The 22,216-nt window shown below is 42.9% G+C and overlaps 1 protein-coding gene and 1 pseudogene across 4 annotated transcripts in view; both read right to left on the reverse strand.

The window, feature by feature from the left end:
• Positions 1–22,216, reverse strand: part of Nhsl1 (NHS like 1) — a 230,695-nt gene that overhangs the window by 55,130 nt on the left and 153,349 nt on the right. For all 4 annotated transcript variants that reach the window (XM_052170023.1, XM_052170025.1, XM_052170026.1 and 1 more), the window contains exon 2: positions 8,828–8,980. In XM_052170023.1, the coding sequence (XP_052025983.1) occupies positions 8,828–8,980 (153 nt within the window). The remainder of the gene's footprint in view (positions 1–8,827; positions 8,981–22,216) is intronic.
• LOC127674252 (uncharacterized) lies at positions 5,995–6,078 on the reverse strand (annotated as a pseudogene).

Raw genomic sequence — 22,216 nt, forward strand, 5'->3', positions numbered from 1 at the left:
GGCTGTATGGGGAGTGGGGCAGACCTTATCTAGGGACCTTCAATGTAGCCTTTTTCTGCCACGATGACTGAAAGCACAGAAGCCACTCAAGTTACTTTATCAGGAGTGAACACAGAACTGCTGAGACAGCAGACAGGCTGTGGACAAAAAACAAAATAAAAAGCCTTTGTTTAAACAATCCAAGGCGCTTTGTTCAGACCCGGATCACCTGCAGGTCTGTACTCTCGGGTCTATCTTTTGTATGTTAGTAACCATTTAAAATGGTTACCTATTGAAAGCAAGGATGGTTAGCTTTTCTCAGCACCTGATCTCTCTCTCTCTTTTTCACAGGTTACATCAAGGAAAGCACCATCATGGTCGCCGTGTATGAAGTGGTTATTAGAAGAAGGCAGCGAGCCCAATGGGAGGCGGAAAGCAGCGTGCTTTGTCCACCATGTCCATTCTGTTAGCCCGCACTTCCGTCTTTGCTCTTCTCTGTTTCTTAATAAGGGATTTAAGGCCTTGTTTCAAGTCAAGCATTTTCCCCTACAGATAAAAATTCCACGTTTAAGGAATGCCAAGCACACTACAACAGAGGAATGGCTTCAGTTACATTGATCAGGTCCTTTGAAAAGTCAACCTAACTCAATGTGTAAGCACTGGACACAGATTAGCGACCGAAGTCATCTTTCTCACCAACCGGCTAATTCATACAGTGGAGCCATGTTTCCGCCAGGCCTCCAGCACCTCTCTTAAGGGAACCACAGGGTTTCTGGTTCCACCACAAACCACCATTCTCCAATTCCCTAAGAAGGCACAGGCCACACCTCTGGCGCTACATTGTTCCCAAATTCACCGCCATTCAACTGTTCTTTCAAAGGTTACCAATGGCTTCCCAGTAACCCACCCAACAGCCTCAAACCCTTCCTGTCCAGAAGCACCGGGATGGCCACCCCATCCCCGTGACTTTCTCCTTCCACAGTTGTTCTCTTGCACCTTTTACAGCTGCGGCCCTTTAAAAATATAATTTAGGTGCTGGAGAGATGGCTCAGTGGTTAAGAGCACTGACTGCTCTTCCGGAGGCCCTGAGTTCAAATCCCAACAACCACGTGGTGGCTCACAACCATCTGTAATGGGATCTGACACCCTCTTCTGGTGTGTCTGAAGACAGCTACAGTGTACTTACATTTTATATATATATAATTTAGGCTTGCAGGGTTAACTGAAATCCACTCCCCCAGTCTCCTTCACTCCCTCTCTTGCTACCGCAACCTTACAGTTGTTGGCTGTGACTCAGCTCCCTGTAGTTGCAGATGACCAGGCCTTCCACAGGTGGAGTAGTAGTATTTCTAGTCTTATATGCTGGACTGTGGGCTGAGGATACCCAGGACAAAGTCCTGTTACTAAAGTTCTTGGTTTAGGGGGTAAATACATGTGGAAACGCCATTACTCTACTGCTTTAAACCTGTTTGCATGGAGGTTCTGTGGAAACGCGTGGAAGGGCAGAGAAGGGCCACTGGGTCATCCAGAAGAGCCCTGTGGAGATTCAGATACGCATGGGACTATCACAGAGGTGTAGTGGGAAGTGGCCAGGTAAGAGAGGTCATGGTTCAGAAGGGCAAAGACTGGATTGGAACACACAGTTGGGGGTGAGGGTTGGGGCAAACTGGGATTCTTAAAGAACCTTATCAAACTTCCCAGTAAAAATGATAAGGTAAAGGGCATACAAGAGGGCCTGAGGTACATGAAAGAGAACAGGTGGTTTCGTACAGGGACTTAGACAACAGGGGTCACTTCACACAGGTTATCGTATTAAAGGTCTGAACAGGAGTTAGAAAAGAATGTCAAACGAAGACGAGGAATGATTGCATCTATGTTTCAAAGCCTACGCCTAAGGGTGGGGTAAGGATCAATAACACCACCAGCATAAACCTCATAGCAGCTATTGCTACAGACTTATCTCTCTGCCCGGCTTGACTGCTGGGAGGAAACAACAGTTACTCATCGTTGGCTCTATTGCAGTATCCAGCCCAGTGACTCACTTGCAATACTTGGCCTAGAAAAAAATTTATGAGAACAGAAACTGGATTTTAGACAATTTGTCAGGACTTAGGCGCAGCAGTTGGTATGTCTCTGTGACAATAATCCGCACATTTATCACACTTACAGAGTCGAGCCGATCAGAATTCTGGAGCTTGGGGAGAAATCAGAGAGATAAACCATAAGCTGCTTTCCAGAAGCCAAGACCAACAATGAGATACATTTCCCAAGATGGCCTTGCTGTGTACTGACAACTCTGAGATCAGAACCTTAGTCTTCCTTCTCGGTTTCTGGAGTATTTATTGACCACAGAGCAAGACTCTAATCCATTGCTGCAATGCTTGAAGAAAATAGAAGAGTTGTTTTTCATACCTGTGCTCTGTGGGGGTTTTTTGTGACTAATATTTTATGGCCACCTCTGTCCCAACTTTACGCCCATTTTTGTTTAAATTTAAAAAATGGCATCCAGGCATAGTGTTGTGCACTTAAAATCCCAGTACTCAGGAAGCTGAGGCAGGGTGTTCACTATGACTTTGAGACTAGCCTGAACTACATAGTGAGTTCACACCCAGGCTAGACTGTAAAGACCCTATCTCAAAAAAGAAAAAGAAAAAAAACAAAATCAACCAACAAACAAACAGAAAAAACCTACCCTAGAACACAATTTTGAACAATTTGTAAATAAATTACTTGCTCATAGAATTTAACATGTTTTTTCTGTAGCTAGTAATACTCTTTCTTTTTCTTTTTTCATATTTCAATGTTCTTCAGGAAGTAAGAAGCCAGGCAGAATGCCAAGTACAAGTAATAAATCATTTGCCTATTATTTCCAAGCCTTTATAATTTACCCTTGTAATCTGTACTTCATATATTTTAAGTCTATTGAGGTATTGGAGCCTAATACAACCTCAGAAACAAGCACCAAACGGCATTAAGATGCACCAGTCACACCTGGCACCACACAGTGCTTCTTTGTGCCTCTTGGGCTAATCTGAAGGCTAATGAACTCTGGGTGAGTGAAAAGAAGAACCCCGAACAACTGTGAAGCTACCTTGGGCAGCAGTGAGCTCATCGGCATCTCCTAAATGAACTGCCTCAGGACTCGCCACTCACAGAGCCCTGTCCCTGTGAACTCTCAGGAAGTTGACAGCAGTTCTCCAAGTCTCCTCAGGATGCCCAGGGGACTGAGGTCACAAAAGGCCTGCAGAGTGGACATCCCTCAGCTCCTCTGGGCTTTGGTTTGTCTATCCACAGAATGCAAGAGAGCTGACCATCGGACATATGGGCACCTACCAGATCTCTACAGTAGGTGCTATTCAAAGGCTTCTGGGAGATAGGGAGGACGGGAACCAAAGCATCATGACTATAGCTATATCTCTCCTCCTCCTCCTCTCTCCCTCCTCCTCCCACAGTGCATGATGGGAGTAAAGCATTCAGAGTTAGTACCAAATAAACCACAGTAGCCATTTCCAAAAAGGGCCTATGTTCTACTCACTTATATCTGTGTATCACCATACTAAGTTCAAACGCTAAGTATCACCATACTAAGTTCAAATGCACCCCCTCCTTCCACAAGCACCTCTTCCATAATTAGGGGCAGGTATTTTGAGATTCCTGTTACAGGGTCTCCAGGACAGGAATCTATCTATTGGCCGAGACACAAAATATATCTGTTAGGTCTCAGAGATCCAAGTGCCCAAAGAAGACGGATATAATCGACGGTCTGTTGCATCAGATCCAGAGAAAAGACTAGATCCAGAAACCTGGCTGAATCTACTCAGAAACCTGGTCCATAGCAAGCTATCCTACACTGGACTTTAAACATACACTTCTCTCTAAGCGTCTGAGAAAAATAGTCTCTTTATAGCATCAAAGATCCACAGCTCTGCCCTTCCAGATATAATGCATCTCTGACTTTAAAAGAGCATGGGCCAAACTGCATGCTCTCCCCTGTGCTTGCACTTGCCAATCTAGAGCCACGGAGCAGGCTGACCTGCTAAAATGCAATTCTCAGCAAGGAACTTTGACTACAGAGAACATTCCTGATACCAACAGCAGATGCTCTGTGAACTAATTCAGGCAGCAGTGTACACAGATACAGTGACTAAACTGTCTGTTAAACATACTGTGAGAAACTGTATTTATAGCTCCCAAGTTGAGCTTTTTGGAGACTTGAACATGATGCCTTCATTTCAGTCCTTAATATGCTCATTATTGTCAAATGAAGTCTGAAAACTGTAGAGAAACAAACAAGGGCCCTCTCTTGAGTCAGTCCCTAGCTTCTAATTCCTTCTTCTGGCTCAACTGAGATTCTTTCTAGAAAGCTAAAGGCCGTGTTGATAAAATGTGGTTGTCGAGAGGGTATCTTTCATCAAAGCTGTCTCCAGTAAAGTCACAACGGTTCATGTACTTACAGAGTTGTCTTAGTTAGGGTTTCTATTGTTGTGTAGAGACACCATGACCAAGGCAACTCTTATAAAGGTAATGATTTAATTGGGGCTGGCTTATAGGTTCAGAGGTTCAGTCCATTATCATCACGACAGGAAGCATGGCAGTGTCCAGGCAGGCATGGTGCTAGAGGAGGAGCTAAGATCTACATCCTGATCTGTAGGCAGAAGAAGACTAGCTTCCAGACAGCTAGGAGAAGGGTCTCAAAGCCCACTCCCACAGTGACACACTTCCTCCAACAAGGCCACTCTTCCTAATAGTGCCACTCCGTGAACCAAGCATATATTTTCAAACTGTCACAGGAGTTAAAAGGGGTAAAATCTTCTGGGAGTTCAGTACAGTGCTAAGAGAATTCTCCATGGATAATGGAATCTATCTTCAAACCTCTCTATTCTCTGTAAGCCAGATGTCTTATTAAATGAAACAAGGGGCTAGAAAGATGGCCCCATGGTTCTGTTCTCAGCACCCATATAATTACTTAAAACCATCCATAACTCCAGCTCTAGGAAATTTAACACCCTAGCTTGGCCTCCATAGGCATCAAGCTTGCATGTGATCCACAGACACACATGTAAACAAAACACTGATACACATAAAAAAATAAGAAAATCTTAAAAAAAAAAAAAGGATCCAAGAAACAAATAAACATCAAAATACTATTTTCAAATCTAGGTAACATATATCCTCAAGGGTAGTAAATCATAGCCTAAATCACTAGCAGCAAGTGAACAAAACCAATATTTGATCTAAAAATGTGTCCGCTCTGTTTTCTCAAGCTGTCCAGGGACTGACCATGAACACAACTAATCTTTGCTACACTTTGAGTGCAGTGAAAGCACACAAGGGATCCCTTGCTTCCAGATGCTTCTCCCACCGTGTTAGACATTTGGAAAAACCACCCTCCCTGTAGGGTGGAAGCGAAGGAACAAGTGAGAGATGAATGGAGAACTGGAGAACAGGCCTCCAGGAACTTCCGTTTTCAAGATCCCCTCCGCACCTGCTGCACCTCACTTACAAAGCTACCTGAGCAGTTAGGACACCAAACTGAGCCCCTTAAACCGGTGGGCAGATCACTCTGAAACTCTAAAACAAGATGCTGTCTAAATTAAAAAACGAACCGACAAGCAAGCAAACAAGTAAGTTACAGAACTGACGCTCAGATGGCAAGCATCTATCAGTCACCCATCTTCAGACATTAACTTAAACCTGACTTCTGCATAGCACAGTTCTCACAGACGCGTGCCTTCCTCGGCCATTGGACTGACCACCAAGCGCTTCCAGGTTACTTTAAGAAGCATACACTTGGTGTTTATTTCTTAACCTATTAGGACTCACTATACCACTGCCATTTGTACTTTGCAGTCCTTAAAACTAAGCAAGTGCAGCTTCCTCTCATACAGCAGGGACAAAATAATAATGAGTACTCAAAGTACTCATAAGAGTACTTGAGTGATAACAAGACAGCACTCACATATTTAGCAAACATGAAATGTTAGAACATCTTTAAAATTAAAGACAAGGTCGCAGAGAAGTTAGAGGGAAAACAAAATAGATTGTACACTACAGAGAATTATACTACACTTGATCTTAGCCAAAAGGCCGAGAAGTGATACTATGGAAAATTATACTTTTCCATATTTTTGAGCAAAAAAAAAAATAGTCTGGGAGAATTAACTTAAACGGATAGCTCATACAAGGCCAAGTTTCCACAGTATGCATACGTGGAGATACTCAGTGTGTCCATACTCTGTGTCCATGCTCTGATGTCCTCACTAGTTTCCCTACTACTCTGAACCTTCACTGGCATGGAAGCAATGGACACCCTCCTTCTGTTTCTCTCAGTTTGCTAAGATGATGTGGGGGAGAGGGACACAAGGTTCTGAGTGGATCAAAAGTGACCAAAAGTAAATACAGAACACAAAAGAACTGAGTAGCCCTTTGTCATTTCATCCTATCCAGCCGTGGGTGGCACTGAAGAACCCATAGACAGATGTTCAGTCTTTGACGGGAAGGAGAGCCCTGATGTAGGGCTTGAAAATACATGAACTTGAGAGTGAGGCATCGTTTCCTGGAGAGTAATCAAAAAAGCAGGTGGGTCTCAATATTCAGACTCAAGCATACCATGGCAGAAAAACTCTCTACAAGCCAGCCCATGCAGTGCTTGGCTGCTCAGGAGCTGCGCAGAGCAATCCGGGCAAAGCACTGCCTCAAGGATTTGTCCTGGGCACCCGGCCACAGTCTCATTAATTATCTGGCGGAGGAAGGTAAGCTATATAAAGTAGAGATGCTGCCTGCGGAGACTGACTAAAGATGAACCACTGGGGACTGGACAGTTCTCCCCTACGGTCAGAATTAAGTACACTAAGCAATCAGCATCATGAAGGTGATTTAAGCTCAAAGTATAACTCCAAGGCCCTGCAAGTGAGCAAAACTAACACTTGTTCTCATTTAAGCTTGAAGTCATTGAACGAGTTACTTTGGTTTAAAAAAAAAAAGAACCTGATAATGCCCTAAAGTTTTAGAGTCTAAAACAAGATACTCTAAGACACACAAGAAAAGCTATTCCTTATGAAAATTAAGGGGAAAAGTAAGTGGGCAAGAAAGGGAAAGGGGCTTGCCACTAAACCTAAGGACCTGAGTTTGATCCCCAGGACCCATAATGGTGAAAGGGAAGAATTGCTTCTATAAGTTAGCAGTTTGCCCTCTGACCTATGCACATTTGCCGCAGGTTTACCTTTGTGAATTACTAGAATAACTATGAAGATTAAATGAGATGAGACATGTTTGAACCACATGGTTCAGTGGGCTGAAACCAGTTCTTAGCACATATATGTATATAGACAAACACACAGACGATAGATAGATAGATAGATAGATAGATAGATAGATAGATAGATAGATAACCAGTCAGATGATCTATCATATAAACGTACAAATAATTCAAGGAAGAAAAAAAACAGCAATAATTTTATGACAAATCTACTCCTTGTCTGCCAGTCTCTGAGCAGACAGATTTTTTTTTTTCATTCCCAAAGAGCAGTTTTGGGCATATCTCCTGAGTATTTTTTTGTGGTGTGATTTGTACTACAGAGTACGAATTCCAGGATGGTCAGGATTCTGCCTTCATATTCTACACTTGCTTCAGAACAATAGATTCCCAATAAACAGCTATTAAAGTCAGTTTGATAGAGTTCAACAGCCCAAAAGGATCCAAGTTTAAGCCCTGGTTGTTACAACTAATTCTGGGTTGACAAGGCAGGTTTACCTTTGTGAATTATTGCTTCAACTAGGTGCAGAGTGACCACTTGAATAACTATGAAGAGTAAATGAGATGAGACATTCAGTGGGCTGAAACCAGTTCTTAGCATTGTAAAAGACAGCAGTTCTCAACCCGTGCATCATGACCATAGAAAAACACACATTTCGGATGGTCTTAGGAACTGAGACAAGGCTCAGCAGCAAAATTACCATTATGAAGTGGTAATGAAAATAAAGTTGTGGTTGGGGGTTCTGACCTGAGAACATCGAAATTATGTATTTCCTGATGGTCATGACCCACAGGCTGAGAACATTGTTATAAACTACTTAATAGGCATGCACTGGTATCATTGTGCTAAAACATTAATAAACAAGTCACTTAGCAAATGACTGAAACATAAGTAATCTTATAAAGCCAGAGGTTCCTTATAAGACTTTCTTCTTGAGTCCATGAGAGAATTGTTCAGGATTCAAATTTACTACAACTGGGCAATAGAATGTTCAGATTCATTACATTTCAAGTAAATCACAAATACTCTTTGATTTATTTACATCCCAAATGTCCCATGACAAAGGTAAGAACTTTGGTGTGTTGTTTTATACTTCCAGCCCACAGAATCTAAGGCCAATCTATGGAGAAGAGCCCTGCTGGGCATTACTCAATTCTGATACCTTAATTATTTAGCATCACATCAAAATTTACATATAGAAGCACTCCTGCCCCGTCTTCTAATATTACCCAAATTGAACAAACCATTTAAAAGCACCAGCTTTAGCAAATTTGCTTTCAATACCTATAACAGCTTTAAAAAGCATTGGCAAAATCCCATGTCAGCACAAGTTTATTTGGATTAGATTAATACTGGTGGTTGGAACACATAGAGGGGATTGTAAGCATCACTGGGTTTTTTGAAGGCAGATGTGCAAGCCAGTAAAAAGTCAGGGTCTTACGAGGACCAGAAGCTTCTTGGCATATGTAACGTTGTATTTATGGAGACATTTGGTGTCTACACCTCTTCTTTTACAGTGATTAAATTGATGCTGTCAGTTCCTAACCATTAGCAATTCAAGTCCAGCAAGCCCAGAGAGAAGGCTGTCTTACCCCTCAGCACTGATTTGAGGTTGAGCTTGGCTTGTCGGTGCAGGTCCTCAACACAGGGGGGTCTTGTGGTGGGAAGGAACACATTCTCCTGCTGATGCCAGGGTGCCGTGTAGTGGACAGTCCATCGACTCTCCTCGTCTAAGTTGGAAACCGCTATAAAGAAAAAGAACAGATTCCCGTATCAACTGTTGACTCTGGATTTGTGACATTAAGGTAAAGCCTCAGCCAACAGGCATGGCGGCTCACGCCTTTAATCCCCACCATGGCCATGGCAAGGCTGAGGCATGAGGATTGCTCAAAGTTTGAGGCCAGCCTGAGTTACATGCTGGGTTCCAGGCCAGCCTGGAAAATACTGAGTGAGACCATGTTTCAAAAACAAGAGAAAGAGAAGGCTGTGGTATTTAACACACACACACACACACACACACACACACACACACACCCACCTCAGGCAAGGGTCTGCCAAGAACAGAGGAGCAACCTCTGGTGCAACTCCATCTCAGGCTTCAGGGGTTTTATCCACTTAGCTACATCTGTAGAGAAAAGCAAAAACTGCCCATCTACCACACAATATGTTCATAGTGTGTTTCCTCAGCTTCCTGCCTCCCCAAATCATGGCTCCTCTTCTGTTCCTGTTTTAGAAGAATGATGGAAAACTTGACAGAGACCTCTCATTCCTCTTTACCCGCACACAACCAACTCGAATTTACCAACTGTACAAGGCCGAAACAAATTCCCCCACCATGAGGATGGAATCAAATATTTCTCTATCAAGTAAACTAAAAAACACCATTGTTACAAGTGTAAATAAAAACGTTAAAAACCTAGTATGTCCGGTTTGAACATCATCTGTGCTATACGATTCTCTCATTTATGTTTTCATGGGATACTTCCGTACTAAATGTTTTTAAAATGTCTAATGCAATTGACATCATCTAACACAAACCAATTCACTTGAAATTCTTCAACACGAAACAGTCCAAAACCTTGCTGGGAGGGAAACTCGCAGAGACACTGAGCGTAAGACGAATCTCTGAGATGATTTTCTTATACTCCATTAGGGCTTCTTGGGATCGCTTTGCTCTGTATTTCCCGTCAACACTGACTATCCTGGTGTATGAGTGGCCATCTAGAAGCTGCCATCACCCAAACGCATTTATCAGCTTCTGCACTTTCTATATATCTGCTGCATGCTTATGCACAGGAGGCACTAGACTAACGTAAGAGCAAGCCTCTGAACTGAGCATTCACCTGGGTGGCAAATCTAACTCATAACACAAGTCAGGAAATGTTACGACTATGAGTCAGAGGTAAGTCTACCCTGACCGTGCCCTGCGACAGACAGCTGCCCAGAACAACAGAGTGTACACCTGGGAACTGGATGATAAAACGCAATCTCAAAACGACATGAAAAGAAAAACGGATGAACTAATGACTCTGTTTGAACACACTTAAAATTAACTAAATATACCTACCCTATAATGCAGTAATTACGACTTCTACTGTAGAGCCCAACTAGACTAAGGTTGCTCATGAAATAACTTGTATAAATAAGACAAGGCCGTGACCCAGACAATGAACTCTTAAGGATCCCCCAGAACTATTTCCATGGAAGAGCAGAACCTTCTTTAGGCTGATTCCCATACACCTAAAACCCACCCTACTAACAAGTTTTCCTGCAGTGACCAGAGCTTAAAGGCCTGGATCTAAAAAGACAGAAGCTGCCTTCTCCATAAATTGTTAAATGGTAATCAACATTGAGAATCAGATATAAAGTTAACAACAGAAATGCCGTTTTCTGTTTATAATGTGTGACAAAGATTGGTTTATAAACTAAGCCCCTGCTATTTTACATACTGAACAAGCATTCTGCAAGGTTCCCAACACCACCAGCCTTAATGCATAAACTCCTAAAGCACGGTCTTCACTCTGCTGACTGGTTCAGAGACTAACACAGCAGCCAGACGTTCCTCGAAGTATTGCACAGAATTCCTTATAATGTTTTTCGCTAATGTCTACTTATTTTAAAGTTTTAATTGCCTTAGATGGAAAAAGGGAAATTTCCCTCTTTGCTCATTACAAATCAAATCCAAGGGATGGTGGCGTCTGAGGCCCTGTAATTATACCATCAGCCCCAGGGCACAGATACTAACTGGCTCCTCTAAAAGGGCAGTCGTCTCTTCCCACTGTACCTGCCTCCTGCCAGGACAGATTTGTATCAATCGGTCCGCAGACAGGCTTCGAGCTAGAGAGAAGCAGAATGGGAATGAGAGAATGTTGTTCTTTGTTGTAGTCTCCGATCCCTGTGTGCAGAGACCTTCCCTGCACGCATTCACCCAGGTCCTGTCACTGACCAAAAGGCAACACAAAGCCACACAGAAATAAGCTAATAGAAAAGAAAAAAAAAAAAAAAAGAATCCATGTCATTGTAAAATTAAATTTTCACGGGCATGAAGAAGCACCCAGATTAATGTAATTTAAACTGACAGGAAGTACACAACGAAGCCACAACACAAAAGCTCCCTGCTTTATGACATTCATCCGTCTAGACAGTTTGTCCTCGAGCTCTGAAATCCTTAACACAGAATTCCAGGAGGCTTTAGAGGATCATTCGTCCCCAGCAGAACTATGTGACCCAGTACACACTGGCTCGCACCTCAACCGAACACTCAGAAATCGCACACTGTATATCACAGCAGCGTCAACACAAAGACTTTCTCCTTCCTTAAAGGACTTCTTTTGAGAAGGATAAAAGAAATAAAACCACGTTAAACCCCAAACATAAATAAATAAGACAGACCAAAGGCAAATAATACTGCCCAAGGCGTTTCAATGTCCTGGTATACCACAGAGATTAATTTCAGGCCATTAAGCTCTTTCACTGTGATTTCAGCACTCAGACACACACACACACACACACACACACACACAAACGCACACACGCACACGACCCAGAACTACTTACTTTTCTTCTTAAAAAGTTTAAAAAAAGATTTAATCTTTGCATTAACGAAGACCACCATTTCCTCTCTGCAGCACCCACATAGGGTCAGAATTTGAAGTCACTTTTAAACAAAAGCAGCTTCCCCTAGGTCGGTGGCAAACTGCGCCTCACTGCTCCAGAGGGCACCTTTCTTCCTCAGGTGGCAGTCCTTCGACATCTGACTGCCAAGGCTGCTGGAACTCTGAGGTCAAGTTTATAGTCAGGTGGTTACAACCCATTAGTAATCCTTGAACCAGAAAAACTCCCACTGAAACCTAATCTGAAAGGCTGGGAGCAGCCAACGACCGACTCCAGAGCGAGCCAATCACGGTCCTCATTTGCATGAGCGCTGCAACAAGCCTCTGCCTCGGTGCCCATTCATTTCCTTTCCGCCTCACACATTAGAAGTTTCTCCTGCCTGGAGTCCACAAACAGACAAGTAGCAGATTTTGCTTGCTGGAAGTCATATCACCACGAAACAGATGTGTGCCCCGTTTTCACGAGGCCACTGGGTACATTCAGATTTTTCCCCCTTTTCTTTTAAACGGGAATAGTTAAGTCTGAGTGTAAGCCCACTCTGGGTGTTAGGGACGTGAACTGATACAGGGGAAATGAACCTGCCTTTGTTTCCCAGCCACGCCCCCAGGGTCTGCCTCGCACACCAAGGGAACTTTCACAGGCAGCAGAGCTTTAGAACGGAATCACCGGGGAGCTTTGAGAGAAGACTTTGTAGCATTTTTATGCAAATGAGGGTGCCCTGTCTTCTCACCCTTTGCTGGTTACAGCACTCAGCCTCAGTCTTGGGAAGTGTGATCTCATTTGCATCTAGCTGACACAACTCCAGAAAAAAACAAACAAAACCCTTTAACTTCTTCCAATCCAAAAGGAGAAATTAGATACATTACTGGAATTACTTTAATCTCTTTTAAATGCAGTAATTACCTAAACAGCTAGTTCTGACAATTCCACCCCAGCTTTACTGGGTAGTAGTTTTAAATAAACATTATTTGAATTACTCTTTAGCTCAATGTAACAGAAGGAAAATCAGGCACAGTTAGGAAAATACAATCCCAGGGGAAAGAGATGCGTGTGGAAAAACGGAAGAAAACAGATCAGGAACCAAAGGGAAGTACCCCACACCTCACCCCATTCCACACAGGACAGTCTGTGAAGCAATTTAAAGGACCTCTTAGTTCATAGCTTGGGGCCAGACTTGTAACTGAATGGAAAAATGTAATAATCCTCTAATTCAAAACATTTACTTTATAACAAAGACTCTTAGTCAAAGAGTAGCAGTTTATTTATGGGGATCCCCTTAGGGAATGCTTGGTGACGGTGACCCCTCAAACTCCCCGATCCTGTTAACCACACTTGTCGAGCAACAAAAGCAAACAAACAAAATCCAGGGAAACTAACATATCGTTATCACAGGCAGAGGAATTCTGATGCGGGTTCCTCAGTCTTTGACGCGGCTGCCCTTAAAAGTTATCCAAGTGTTACAGGGCCAGGGAGTAACCACCGAGACTGCAATTCAAATTATATGGCTGTCTTAAATTGAGAGCAAAGTCCCCCCCCCCCCTTAGACATATCAGCGACTGTGACCTTGCTCTGTGTGTTACCTGAGACTGGGATGGGAGTGTTCCGGAAAGAAGCAGTCCTAGTCACCACCTGCAAGTTTTTGAAGCTTGATGTCGCCACAACAACTTTCCAAATGAAAGTAGAGACTGTTCAAGAGAGCAAACCTTGAATACGCTCAATCCTGCTCGACGCCCAGCTTTCTTTCTATATACATCGCGCAATGGGCAGCAAACATGGATATAGTCATTAACTAGGTAAGTATCGAGCACCTACTAAATGCTCCCTCAGACTTACATTACTTGACAAGAAACTCTAATCATGCGGCAGATCAGAGAGTGGTAAGTTCAGAGGGTTTGACGAAAGAAGAAGAGAAGAGGGCGGGAAGAGAGGTGGATGGATCTTGATGGATTTTAAACAAGTCAGGGTGGTCCTCGCTGAATAATGAGGTTTGAATACAGACTCAAAGGAGAAGATGCAATAAAACAGGACTCAGCAATAAATCCAACTGGCTCTTGTTTTCAAAACAGACGGCTGTTCCTCAAGGATCCAATGTCCCCACCCCACCCACCCAGTAGTAAAGAGAATGTTCTTTCCCTTCTTAGAAAATTAATTGTAGGTCTGGAGAGATGGCTCAGTGGTTAAGAGCGCTGACTGCTCTTCCAAAGGCCCTGAGTTCAAATCCCAGCAACCGCATGGTGGCTCATAACCACCTGTAATGAGATGTGACTCCCTCTTCTGGAGTGTCTGAACACAGTTACAGTATACTCACATATAACAAATAAATAAATCTTTAAAAAAAAAAGAAAGAAAGAAAGAAAAAGAAACTGAATTGTAACAAGAGTCAAACACAGAGCAAAATACTTCCTTCTGTCTCCAGACTGTCTGGTGATAAATAGCCACAGTTGAGGGAGGGAAGCCCCTTTTTCTTATATACCAGCCAATAGTAAACTCAGGGACAGGAGACAGGCTTCAAGCCCCACATCCAGGGTCACTTCATCTTCCATGTGTGTACTTACATACACCCTAAATCCATGTCTTCAGGTGACAAATCAGATAAATTATCATGTTTATTAACTGTTACACGCTGTTATATCTTGGCACTATACATTTTATCAACTTTTATTCGTTGTAAAGTCTTCCCCAGTAATACTGTCATCTCGCACTTTACATCCTATGGATCAGCCCAGGAGCTGGGGTGCATGTCTAACCATATAATTTGGATGCCTTCCTGTCGTGATTTATTTAAGCAAATACCTAGTATTTTGAAGTTGCTTAGTTTATACATTCATCAGGAAATATATGCTTCTACACTACGTCCTATTCCAGGTGTAAACAACCACACTAACAGCAGCAGAAGCGAAACATCTGTAATATCCCAGACCTTGGAAACTTGACAGAATAGCACAATGACGAAGGCCCTCAGTTCTGCAATCACCAACTTCCTGTCCCCAGACAGAGGCTGCTTGCGAGAGGAGACATCCATGCTACGCTTTGGTCAGCCGGACCGTGGAGGTACGGGTGGCATTTTCATCCAGGTTATTATCAGAACTTAAGACACTATGATTGGTAAATTCCATGGAACATTTCTTGGTATGTGGTGATAAGCACTTGTGCTGGTTAAGTATGCGAATAAAGTCAGGAAACGGCTAAGTACCCATATGCTTAATAAAGAATTACGCTTAATTTTTAAATGTCATTTGTGTATGTGGTGTATGTGAGTGTGTAGTGTGTTTGTGCACGTGTGTGCATGCGTGCACATGGATGAAGGTAAAAGGACAGCTCGCAGCAGCTGGCTCTCTCCTTCAGCCCTAGGGAGCCAAGGATGGAACTCAGATCATCAGGCGTGGTGACAAACACCTTTACCTGCTGCTGAGTCACAAGACGAGGGCTCTAGGGAAGAGCAATCAGTTTTTCTGACGCCATAATTATCTGTCCTCTAGCCTCAGAGTTCAATCGTCGGCTCCTCAAAGGACTACTCTAACAACTGCCCCTTTCACCTTCACATGGCAAGTTTCACAAAGCTTCTCAGGGTAGAGAGCTGACTTAGTAAAGTGCTTGTTACACAAGCGTGAAGACCTGAGTTCGATCCCCTGGCACCCCTGTGGAAAGGCAAGTGCAGCCGCGAACACCTATACTCGAAACCCTGGGGGAGAGAGACAGGAGCATCCTGGAGGCCTGCAGAGCAGCCAGGCTAGCTCCTGGTTCAGGGGGAGACCCTACTTCAGAAAACGTGAGGCAAAAAGTGACTGAAGAGCATACGCAACATTAGCCTGTGGCCTCCACAGGAAGAGATATACACAAAATTATTATTATTATTATTATTATTAATGATAATAATAATAAAACTATGCCTTATTATTGATTAAATAATCCTCATAGAACCCTGATGGCCTAGGACTTGAAGCACTGAATCCCAATAATCCTATTGACTTATTCAGATACAGAGCTTTGGAATTCTGTTTCTATTACTGTGCCAGGAAATTTGTATCCTTATTTATAAATAAGCTCCAACTTTTCTGCTTCTACTTTCTACATTAATAAAAATCTTCTTAATAATGAGTGTTATATTTGAAGTTTTTTCGCAGCCAGGAGTGGTATCACACATCTTCCACCCCAGCAGTCTGGAAACAGAGTCAGGCAGATCTCTGAGAGTACCAGGCCAGCCTGGTTTAAACAGGATGGAGTCCAGGATAGCCAGGGCTACACAGAAAAATCCTGTCTCAAAAAACCAAGGTAAATAAATAAAAATAAAGTTTTCTTTTTCTTTTTTCCTTCTAGGCCAGATATGCTATATGTCACTATTTTCAGCTACACAGGAGTCAGAATGCTTGCTTGATCCTTTGAGTTCAACTTCAGAACTACATGGGCAAAACAGGGAGAGTATCTTTTTTTGTTTGTTTGTTTGTTTGTTTTTGGATTTGGTTTTTTAGAGACAGGGTTTCTCTGTATAGCCCTGGCTGTCCTGGAACTCACTCTGTAGACCAGGCTGGCCTCACACTCAGAAATCCGCCTGCCTCTGCTCCCAGAGTGCTGGGATTACAGGCATGCACCACCGCTGCCCGGCAAGAGTATCTTTATTAACAGCGAATTGTCCTTGGGACATCATGTTCTCACTTGCCCTGGTAGAGATATCCAACACATCAGTTAAGAAAGAGAGATGGTTCCAAGGTTAAGAGCACTGACTGCTTTTCCTGAGGTCCTGAGTTCAATTCCCAGCAACCACATGGCGGCTCATGACCATCTGAAATGGGATCCAATGCCCTCTTCTGGTGTGTCTGAAGAGAGCAATAGTGGATTCCTAGACATAAAATAAATAAATCTAAAAGAAAAAAAAATCCTTATTAAGAAAGCACATTAACTATCACAGTGGTTTATGCTCAATCTTTACAGCTTTCTGCCAAGCACTCATCAGTTCCCTTGTGTGCCCAGGATAAAAGTGCATCACGAATGCCAGAGGTGCGTGGGCCTATGATCCCAGCATGCATCAGGTCGAAGCAAACATCACCGAGTTCGAGGCCATCCTAGGCTACCCAGAGAAACCCATCTCAGAAGCAACAGTCTAGAGATAGAGCCCAGTAGTTACATATGTGTGTGGAATGCTCACAAGGTCCTGTATTTGACTGTCTCCTTTTAAAAAAATAAATAAACCAACAGGCCTTCTTAGGAAGGTCACAGTCCAGTGGGGAAGACACACCCTAAAAGATAAAAATGGTAGTAAAACTGAGTAAGACCAGAGAGGTGAATAGGAAATTCCTAGTGGAAATGAAGAAGGACCCCTAGTTTATTTAGAAAAGGAACAAACAGTTGAGATGCTACAGAAGGGGGGTCTCAGTGAAGGAATGAATAAAGGGAGGGTCTCTGGTTAGACTCAGGTCTGTGTACCATACTGTATGAAGGACTCTGGTTAGACTCAGTTTGTGAACCACACTGTATGAAGGACTCTGGTTAGACTCACATCTACATACCACACTATATGAAGGACTCTAGTTAGACTCAGGTCTTCATACTGTGCTGTATGAAAACTCTTGGGACAACAGTGAGGGAAAGATAGAAAGGACAGGACAAGAAAAAGCACACCCATACTATTTGTCACCAGGAGGCAGGCAGTGGTTAAAGAAAGACACTAGGAAGCCTGTGTGTGTTATCATCCATGCTAAAAAGCGAGGGCATCCGGAACCCATCCACAGCCAGCTTTCTACAGTGTTTCTTCCTTCAGCCTATGTTCAACAGCGTATACACTGTGAGCATCTGAACATCCCAAATCTGAAGCTGCTTGGAGCTCCCGCAGGGCATCCTCAGCCCATAGAAAGCTCCATTCCTGACCCCAGCATGAGACGGGCCACAGTCAGAGAGGCGCGGTGTGAGCATTCCCCAGAAATCCCCTCAGATGGTGGACGGGGAGGATAAAGCCGGATTCTTAGTTCAGAGTTGGACACCCAGACATCTCTCAGTGTAGATGCACATGGGTGAACTCTGAAACACTTCTGCTCCACAGCATGAAGAACACTACTAATGTGTTTCAAGAGTCACAGACCCCTAAGGTATGAACAGACTAACAGGGGTTGGAGGTATTACATCAGGGTTGGCTTTTTAGAATAAGCTAGGCCATCTGGGTTCTTTCGACCTTAAGCTTCACAGTGTGCGAGGGAAAGAGACAGAGACCCCCAATTTTTCACTGTCCATGTCACCATCCACCCTTTCATCTTTAGCACAACCAGATCATTTCAAGGTACAAAACAACAACAATAACAAAAATAAGAAAACAAAAACATCAAAAACAAACAAGCAAATACCTATCTGCTGATAAACAGCAAAGGCAAAGAAACTTCCAGAACTCTGCCACAGGGCTGGCATCCCCTTACCTTCTCATCCCCATTTTTATAAAATTTCAGGCTCCTTGGTACATTAAGAACAGTGGAACATTAGAAGTCTTTTCAATTTCTGAATGTTCGTACCGTTAAACAATATTGATTTTAAAAAGGGGCCATTTCCAAATGTTATACACAAGAGTTACACGAAGACATGAGGTTAGGCTATATAATATTTTATACATATATTTTACACATATATATGTTATATGTATAATATATCAATATACTATATGTCATACACACACACACACACATACACACACAAAATGAAATCTTCATCAATTGAAAATAAAATATATAATTACCAAAGAGTGCTGTGCTTGACTAGGTTGGAAATAGAAAGAACAGAAGACTAAAATATTACACATCTCAGGGAACTTCAGCCCCTCAATTGGAAAATTCCTCAGTCCAACTTCATCTATAAGGAGTGTGTTTACTGGTTGCTAACCTTAAGGCTATTTTTTAAAAAATTAGGCTTAACATCTAAATTAGAAAAACAGAGGGCTGGAGAAATAGCTTAGCTGTTAGGAGAACTGGATTTGATTCTAAGCACGGAGACGGCAGCTCACAACTGTCTGTAACTCCAGTTCCAGGGATCTGCCAGAGTCTTCTGGCCTCCACAAGAACTGCATGCCCGTGGCACACATACATACATGTAGGCAAGACACTCAAACACACAGAAATAAACATTTAAAAAAAAATAAACTGGGGGGCTGTAGAGTTGGCTCAGAGGTTAAGACTGCTCTTCCGAAGGTCCTGAGTTCAAATCCCAACAACCACATGGTGGCTCACAATCATCCGTAATGAGATCTGATGCCTTCTTCTGGTGTGTCTGAAGACAGCTACAGTATACTTGCATATAATAAATAAATCTTTAAAAAAATAAACTGGAAGAATATACACAACTATTTTATGTTACATATATAATATATAACATATAATATAAAATCCTTAGAAATTTTCATCTATTATGTTTTTGGGGCTCATTGGGCAAACTGAAAAACATCATACAGTATAGTCCTATCAGGCCAATTAAATTAAATATGCATACTTGACAAGAAATTACAGAAAATACTAAAAGTTAACATAATTTTTGTATATATATACACAAACACACATATAGATCTCAGAGATATTGTTCCCAGAAAGAAGAAACCGTGCAACAAAACTTCATGCAGAATAATTTTAACTGCCTCACTAATGTTATTTCACAAAGCACATTTAAATTCATCCATACCCCAGAACTTCCCAGACACAATGAGATGATCTTGTGTTTCCAAATTAATTTTTAATGATGTGGCCGTGATATATTGCAAAGGGTGGCTAGAAATCCCTTTACCAGTATGTGGTGGAGGTGGTGAAAGGCAGAAAGGGGGCCCTTCAGAGATGATGCTACATCTGTTCTTTAGAGGCAACTTGATCTGGTATCCATTCTGCCAGTTAATTTTGGTGCCGAGAAACCCCCTGCACTCCGCATGTGGATCCTGGTTAATAATTTAACCCAGTCCCACCGTTCCCATCTGCTCAGTCCATTTCAAAACGTCTGCTGTCACCGCGGCTGGTTCAGACAAGCCACAGTTCATATCGCAAACAATGAGCAAAATGGCAGGACAGGCAGACAGAAAACACGCAATGAGAAGAGAAAAAGCACTCCTGCCCTCCCCAGTCAAAAGTGCAAGACATAAAACATAAAAGGGAGCCGCATTCTCACCGAACATTCAAAGTTCGGCTGGCCCGCAAGGGCGGAGGGTGCGAAGTCTTCCCAGATCAGGGTAGGGCCACCGGGGGCTGTCCTGAGACAGGAGAAGTGAGACAGGCCCACGTGAGGCAGCTCTGTAGGGAGCAAGCCTTGGTAACAGGAAGTAAAAACACCGCGTGGGAATCCGAAGGGGAGCTTCCAGAGGCACCGGGAGCATCAGACGGCCTTGCTGCTGGAATAAGCAGCTTGCCGCTTGCAATGTGCTACCCCTGGCGGAGGTGAGTCTCTTGTGTCTAGTTTGTAGGATTCTTCATCCTGCCTGTGTTGGGATGGGGTCATATGGCTGGGGAGCCCATTGTCATTTTTTTCCCTCAACATCTTTGCCTAGGCTATTAATCTCCCTAGATACCTGATTCCAGCCCTGCAACGGGCAATGTCTCCACTCCACTCACCATTGAAGTAACGGCCAATCGTGAACCTTGACGTGAACCCGAAGCACTCCTTGACGCAGCTTTAATAACTTTTTTCTTTTTTCTTTTCTTTTTGAATTTTTTTTTGTTTTTTTGCTTTTTTTTTTTTGTTTTTTTGTTTTTTTGTTTTTTTGAGACAGGGTTTCTCTGTGTAGCCCTGGCTGTCCTAGAACTCACTCTGTAGACCAGGCTGACCTCGAACTCAGAAATCTGCCTGCCTCTGCCTCCCAAGTGCTGGGATTACAGGCATGCCCCACCACCACCACCCGACAATAATGTTATTCTTAAAGTGCACTATTTTGCTTCAAGATAGCATCCTTAAAAGCAAACTGTGGGCTGGAGAGTTGGCCCATCGTTTTAGAGCGTTTGCTGTTCTTGTAGATCTGAGTTTGGTTCCCACCATCCGCACGGGAGCTTGTAATGATCTAAAAGTTCAGATCCAGGGGATCCAGTGCTATCTTCTGACCCCTGAGAGCACCAGGCATGCACCCGTGCATACGTACAAGCAAAACATTCATATATAGAAAATAAATTAACCTTAAAAAATTTAATGTTTAAAAAAAAAAAAGCAAAGTGTGCCTTCCGGAAAGAAAACTGGCCATTTCATTAACTATAGCGTCTTACACCCCAGTCAATATTCTTCACATGCGGTGCAGATCCTTCCTTGTGTCCAAGCAGCACTGAGACTCAACTCATTCCACAAGCCTCTCTGGAGGTACGTATAGGCCTGGTGAGGGAGAGACACAGCGCATGGCAGAAGTGCATCAAATCGAGTTTCATTGCAAAGTTAATTCGTTTTGCTGTCTGAATACATCCTAAGGGTCTGACTGTTCTAGCGTATCTCAGAGAAAACAGTAACTTCCAAGGACTTGATAATCGAAATAGACTTTTTGTACTACTGAAATTTAACATACTGATAATGCTAAGAATAAAAATAATTTAAGGGAAATATATTTTAAAATCTGGAAGGAAAAAAAATGTCAGCTTTTTTGGTAAAGTCTTTGAGGAGCAAAAAAAGAAAATCTCTACCTGGAATAAAAATGCAGAGTATAATGAAATGATCCTAGATATGTAATTGAAAAGAGGCCCGTGACTAGCTAAAACTTGGTAGTATCAAGGACCTGCTTGATCAACACTTATGACGCCTACAAGAAATTTATGCTTGAGAAGCATTTATTGCAGAGAGGAGAAGAAAAGAAAAAAAAAGACTTCGGCTTTAGAAAGAGGAGGAGGAAATGAAGTCAGGAAGGCGCCCCCTACAGGAGACAACACGACACCCCCTGAAGCACAGACGGTGAAAATGACCTTGGCCAGCCTGGGTTCAAGCTTCCCTTTACCCACAGAAGAATTCCTTGTCTTCCTCCACAAGGGAAGGTCTTCTATGATTTCTGTGTTCTTTGAGTTTCAATTTGAATAAGTTTGATATTGTACTTCCAGAGAGGCATGGAGGCACGGATAGTCATAAACTGCGTATCGTCTGTGACCAAGCCCAGTTATAGAAGCTCTTAGTACTTACATTACTGCATGAAAAGGAGGTCCACATTGGGGCAGGTGTGTGTGTGTGTGTGTGTGTGTGTGTGTGTGTGTGTGTGTGAGAAAGAGAGAGAGAGAGAGAGAGACAGACAGACAGACCTATGAGCTTCTGAGGATTCTCCAGTCCTCAACTCCCATCTCCCAATAGAAGGTCACAGACATGTTTTACTGCAAGGTTGGTGCTAGGAACACAAACCCTTATTCTTGTGTGGCAAGTACTCTAAACACTTAGTCACTCTCCCAGTCCCAAAGAGG

Source organism: Apodemus sylvaticus, chromosome 23 (assembly GCF_947179515.1).
Source record: "Apodemus sylvaticus chromosome 23, mApoSyl1.1, whole genome shotgun sequence".
Classification (NCBI taxonomy): domain Eukaryota; kingdom Metazoa; phylum Chordata; class Mammalia; order Rodentia; family Muridae; genus Apodemus; species Apodemus sylvaticus.